This window comes from Nicotiana tomentosiformis, chromosome 9, assembly GCF_000390325.3.
Source record: "Nicotiana tomentosiformis chromosome 9, ASM39032v3, whole genome shotgun sequence".
Lineage (NCBI taxonomy): Eukaryota > Viridiplantae > Streptophyta > Magnoliopsida > Solanales > Solanaceae > Nicotiana > Nicotiana tomentosiformis.
The window spans coordinates 106,893,808-106,900,002 of NC_090820.1; the positions used below are offsets into that span (position 1 = coordinate 106,893,808).

General features: G+C 38.9%; 2 protein-coding genes across 2 annotated transcripts; one reads left to right on the plus strand and one right to left on the minus strand.

The window, feature by feature from the left end:
- The first annotated feature begins 1,843 nt into the window (after positions 1-1,843).
- LOC104119056 (chlorophyll a-b binding protein 40, chloroplastic) lies at positions 1,844-2,920 on the plus strand. Its single transcript, XM_009630460.4, has one exon. The coding sequence runs from the start codon at positions 1,929-1,931 to the stop codon at positions 2,730-2,732; it is 804 nt and encodes a 267-aa protein (XP_009628755.1). The 5' UTR covers positions 1,844-1,928; the 3' UTR covers positions 2,733-2,920.
- A 1,658-nt stretch (positions 2,921-4,578) lies between these two features.
- Positions 4,579-5,708, minus strand: LOC138899446 (chlorophyll a-b binding protein 40, chloroplastic-like). The gene has a single exon (XM_070185859.1). The coding sequence runs from the start codon at positions 5,566-5,568 to the stop codon at positions 4,765-4,767; it is 804 nt and encodes a 267-aa protein (XP_070041960.1). The 5' UTR covers positions 5,569-5,708; the 3' UTR covers positions 4,579-4,764.
- Positions 5,709-6,195: the final 487 nt, after the last annotated feature.

Genomic DNA, 6,195 nt, shown 5'->3' on the forward strand with positions numbered 1-6,195 from the left:
TGGCAAAGTTCAGCACCGTTAAACATGACAAGATTTTTTTAGATACTTTTTATGTTTAAAAAATCTATCCAATGAAGATTTGCTCTCTTATAGCCAATCCAAATTTGCCACGTCTGATTGTGGATTATTGCAATATAATATCCACTTGTCTTTAGCATAAGAGTTACTCCTGGCCACGCATTGTTCATACACTTCTGTATTTAGCTGACCTGTCAAATAGGCCCACTTCAAGTACGAGTGGTAAATTGACAATAGACAAATATTTTTAAAAAAGAAATTGAAATCAAGTTAATGCATGTACAAGTGTCCCAACAGCGAAGCTACCATAATTAATTTTGATGCGTCAATTGAAAGTTTGATACTACAAGTCCAACAGCTCGATCATACGTATACAATAACTTCTAAGTTATATTACCGTTAGTAAGGGTGGCATGTGGGCCGGTTAGGTTCAGGTCCGGCCCAGGACCGCAAGCCCAAATGGGCGGTGGGCCTAAACGGTTCTAACCGAATAGGATCGGGACCGTGGGGAGGTGGGCTGGGTAGTGGGCCGGTCCCATAGGCGAGGCCCGCGAGACCGGGACCGGCTGGGAAGTGGGCCGGTTCAAGCGGTCCTAAAAAGGCCTATTCGGGCCCAACGGTTAGTTTTTTTAAAAAACAAATCTGCCACATTATAGCCGTTATGGCATTTAAAATATGGCCGTTTTACCTGCTAAAATAGCCGTTGGCAATTTATAAAATAACCTTTCCCAACTTTGTTTTAACCCCATACTTTTTATAGCTATATATACATGTTAAGATATACTATACTATACTATAATACTATATATACATCTTAAGATATATATCGATTATAGCTTATATACTATACACTTAGTATATATATATATATATATATATATATATATATATAACACATTGCTTTGAATATCTCTTTACAATATTTTTATCTTTAAATTTGAATTAAAAAATTTAGGTCACAATTCTATAATATAATTTACAAGGAATTGCCTTAAATATTTTTATTTTCATTTTTTTTCTCTAACTTCTATAAATTATTTTTAAAAAATAGAAAGTATTCGTTGGGCCCACTTAGGCCCGGGACCGGCCCACTTAACCCGGGACCGTTAGTTCGTGGTCCCAATCCAGGGCCGATTACAACAAGAAGCCTGCGAAACCCGGGACCACTTAGGACCGGCCCACTTAGGACTGGGCCTACTTAGGATCGGGCCCGCAAAGCCCACTTAGAACCGGCCCCGGCCCACATGCCACCCTTAACCGTTAGCGAAAGCAATTTTTATCTTATGGTGTAAAATTTATTTACTGATGTATATAACTTAAGTTTTCTGATTATTTTATAGGTGAAATGGAGTAGAAATTGCTTTTGAGGAGGTTATAATCACCTATCAGCAGAGGCGAATACAACAAACTAGTTACGGGTTTACCTGAATTCATTAACTTTGGCTAAAATCCTTTATATATGATTAAAACATTACTGGTCATGCATCCTTCATTATCACAAAATCTAAGTTCATGTATTATTTTAGTTGTGGCTTACAGAGTTGCAGCAAATTTTAGAGATTAAAATCAGAAAATTTATAAGTTTCATTTTTCCTGAATTTATTTTTCAAACTTCAGAAAAATCCTACTGCAAGCTTATATGACAGTTTGCAATTTAAGACCACATATTTTGGTTGGACCACAGTACTAAAAATCTTGGAAAATTGATGGATTACAAAATGCCAAGTCGACAAGAACTAATGCTAGTGAAATCTTGAAATCCAATGAAATTGTAGATAGAGATATTATAAGATAAGAACTCTTTCCCTCACTCCCTATTTAAATATTTTAGCCCAACAGACTACATCACCACAGCTAACTTCTCTATTACTTCAGCCATAAAAAAAACACTTCTTTCTCCTTTTTAAACCATGGCTGCTTCTACAATGGCTCTTTCTTCCCCTTCTTTTGCCGGAAAGGCAGTGAAACTCTCACCGTCTTCCTCTGAAATCACCGGAAATGGGAAAGTTACCATGAGGAAGACTGCTAGCAAGGCCAAGACTGTCTCTTCTGGTAGCCCATGGTATGGTCCTGACCGTGTCAAGTACTTGGGCCCATTCTCTGGTGAGTCCCCAAGCTACTTGACTGGTGAGTTCCCTGGTGACTACGGGTGGGACACTGCTGGACTTTCAGCTGATCCAGAAACTTTTGCCAAGAATCGTGAGTTGGAGGTGATCCACTGCAGATGGGCCATGCTTGGAGCTCTTGGTTGTGTCTTCCCTGAGCTCTTGGCACGTAACGGTGTCAAGTTTGGCGAGGCTGTATGGTTCAAGGCTGGATCTCAAATTTTTAGCGAGGGTGGACTTGACTATTTGGGCAACCCAAGTTTGGTCCACGCACAAAGCATCTTGGCCATTTGGGCTTGCCAAGTTGTGTTGATGGGAGCAGTTGAGGGTTACCGTGTTGCTGGTGGACCTCTCGGTGAAGTTGTTGACCCACTTTACCCTGGTGGCAGTTTCGACCCATTGGGACTTGCTGAAGACCCAGAGGCTTTTGCTGAGCTCAAGGTAAAGGAGATCAAGAATGGTAGACTTGCTATGTTTTCCATGTTTGGATTCTTTGTTCAGGCTATCGTCACTGGAAAGGGTCCATTGGAGAACCTTGCCGACCACCTTGCAGACCCAGTTAACAACAATGCCTGGGCCTATGCCACAAACTTTGTTCCCGGAAAGTGAATTTAACAAAAGTTGATCTCTAATTTTCAAGTAGTGTGAGATAGTATGTAGCTTGTGAGTGATGAACCCAAAGAAGTTTTCAGTCTTTTTTTTTCTTGCATTTTGAGCTATGGGTTCAGTAAAGGAATTGGTATGTGATGTAAATTGGTTTGGATTAATGAAGAACATGTGAAGCTTTTAAAGTTTAATCTTGCACTTCCAATCTTTAGTCTAAAGCTTCATTATCTCAAAGTGTTTAATGCCTTAAAATGGCAGTGAAAATAGTCAAAACACATAATCGAACAATGTTAAGAGAACATTTAACCGTACAAGATCCATTCTTTATTTCACCAATTTTTCCCAGCACATGAAATTGCGATCTTATGATATTTTTAAGTTAGACAAAAAGAATCGACTTTAAGAGTTGAAAATTTTGTAAAAGAAAATTTACATATGGATATAAAATTAACTCAAATTTTTAAGAAGAGAGTTTGTGCAGTGACCTATGGACATTTTTCTTTTTCTGAATTTTAAGAAAAAATTGTGGAAGTTTTCTTTTTCAAAAGATCTTGTTGTTAACACGGTCCCCTTTTCTCCATTTTTCAATCTACGGTTCTATCACAATTGCAACGGTTTTATTGCTAAAGTGTGCTGATATCTCCTAAATGCTATTGTAACAGTTGTAAACGCTATGATATCTAGTCTATGCCAACGGTTTGTGAACCATTGCTTAAATAACTGTTGCCATAGGACCATTTTTCAGTAGTCCTAACCAATTTTTATAGTATGGTTAACTGTTCATGGCTTAGCTGTACCTACCTTCTTTTTTTGATCAATATGTGCATTAATCTCTCCTTGCTACTATCCAGTCCAGAGTATATTCCTCTTTGCTGGATAAATGGTTGGGCTGAGAAGAGCTTTTGGGCCGAGAACAAGTAATAGAGCCAGATTAATTTGTGATCCGGGTTGAGTATTTGACGCAAAGACGCTTCTATTAAAAAAGGGATTGGTCGGTTATTCTGGAGATATGTGTAGTGTTGAAGAAAAACGTCTGTTACTCTCAACCCCTTTCTCTGAGTCTAACCTTCTCATCTCCCTTTCTTATCTCTAATCCTTAAACTACTTTTACATTCCAATATTTTTCATTGTAATTCAGTAGTTTGAGTGTTGAATTGTTATCCCAATCTGTAATTGAGTTTTAGTTCATATTAATATAGTAAGAAGTTTGTCTATTTGTTACAGTGTACATAATGATATACACTACGCAATCAAATCTAATTATTGATTTAGTTTATGCACGGCGAAAGAGGGTATTTGAATGGTTTTAGCTCCTTAATATTCAAACAATACAAAGAAAAACGGAATTTTTTTTATGTTATGAATTTCAATTCTAATAAACGTAGACAACATATGGATGGAAATTATTCGGCTTCCCCTGCTTCAATCTCCTGCACTCTGAATATCGGGTAGGATTGTTATTTTCTTGCGCTGTCCCGCTCCCACCCACCTCTTTATTAGTAAATCTGCAAGATCCAAAAAAGTTCACCTTGGGTTTTTGGTGAAGATAACTCTTGCATTCTTGCTTTGCTAGAATTTTTCAATCAAATGCAATGAAAATTAGTCAAGATGGGCATAGTTTGGGCAAAACCGACTAATCCAAAACAACTCTAGAAAATCAAACCAAACAAAGCTTATTTGGGTTGAATTTAGATTGAAATATCATGATGTGTGCAAATTAATTCAGATATAACTCTCTATGTTTTTTCAAGGGAAAGCAATGTAAATCCCATCTAGTTAGTTATAAGTTAAGTCCTACCACAGCCGGAGACAAGTGATTAACGTTAAAGATTGGAAGTGCAAGAAAGAATATGAAAAGATTCACATGTTCGTCATTAATTAATCCAAACCAATTTACACCACATTACAATCTCTTTAATGAACCCATAACCCAGAATGCTAAAAATAAACTCTGACCCTTCTTTGGGTTCATCACTCACAAGCTACATACTTAGTCTCACACTACTTAAAGATTAGAGATCAACTTTTGTCAAACTCACTTTCCGGGAACAAAGTTAGTGGCATAGGCCCAGGCGTTGTTGTTAACTGGGTCTGCAAGATGGTCAGCAAGGTTCTCCAATGGACCTTTTCCGGTAACGATAGCCTGAACGAAGAATCCAAACATGGAGAACATAGCAAGTCTGCCATTCTTGATCTCTTTTACCTTGAGCTCAGCAAAAGCCTCTGGGTCTTCAGCAAGGCCCAATGGGTCGAAGCTACCACCGGGGTAAAGTGGGTCGACAACCTCACCGAGAGGTCCACCAGCAACACGGTAACCCTCAACTGCTCCCATCAACACGACTTGGCAAGCCCAGATGGCCAAGATGCTTTGAGCGTGGACCAAACTTGGGTTACCCAAGTAGTCAAGTCCACCCTCGCTGAAAATTTGGGATCCAGCCTTGAACCATACAGCTTCACCGAACTTGATACCATTACGGGCCAAGAGTTCAGGGAAGACACAACCAAGAGCTCCAAGCATGGCCCATCTGCAGTGGATCACTTCCAATTCACGGTTCTTGGCAAATGTTTCTGGGTCAGCTGAAAGTCCAGCAGTGTCCCACCCGTAGTCACCAGGGAACTCACCGGTCAAGTAGCTTGGAGACTCGCCAGAGAATGGTCCCAAGTACTTGACGCGGTCAGGACCATACCATGGGCTGCCAGAAGAGACAGGCTTGGCCTTGCTAGCAGTCTTCCTCATGGTGACTTTTCCATTTCCCGTGATTTCAGAGGAAGATGGTGAGAGTTTCACCGCCTTTCCGGCAAAAGAAGGGGAAGAGAGAGCCATTGTAGAAGCAGCCATGGTTTAGCAAGGAGAAGTAAGTGTTTTTTTGATGGCTGAAGTAATAGAGATGTTAGCTGTGGTGATGTAGTCCGTTGGGCTTAAATATTTATATAGGGAGTGAGTGAAAGAGTTCTTATCTTATGATATCTCTATCTACAATTTCATTGGGTTTCAAGATTCCATTACCATTTGTTCTTCCAAGATATTTACTACTGGGGTCCAACCAAAATATGTGGCTTTGACGATTGCAAATTGTCTTGAAAGCTTGCAGTATGATTTTTCTGGAAGATATATTCAGGAAAAGTGAAACTTATAAGTTTTCTGAATTTAATGTCGACATTTTTGTAAATCTTTAAAGCCACCACCAAATCTCCTTTAGTTAAATGCATCACCACGAAGAGCCAATAGATATGTTTTCTCACGCAAATTAAATTTAGACATTTTTTTTTAGGTAGAGGCGGATCCAATATCGGAATATTATGGGTTCGAGTTTGAAATTCAACAACCTATTCGATTTTACAATCTATTATTTGTACTTGGTGAATTTGTTAACATATGTACAGAGTTTGAGCCAAAATTATTAGATTGCTCAGATGCAGTGACAGAGCCAGAAATTTCATTAAGGGGTGTGAAAATAGAAAGAAA

Excerpts from the sequence above, each read along its gene's own strand:
- LOC104119056 (XM_009630460.4), top strand. The coding sequence starts at position 1,929 with ATGGCTGCTTCTACAATGGCTCTTTCTTCCCCTTCTTTTGCCGGAAAG.
- LOC138899446 (XM_070185859.1), bottom strand. The coding sequence starts at position 5,568 with ATGGCTGCTTCTACAATGGCTCTCTCTTCCCCTTCTTTTGCCGGAAAG.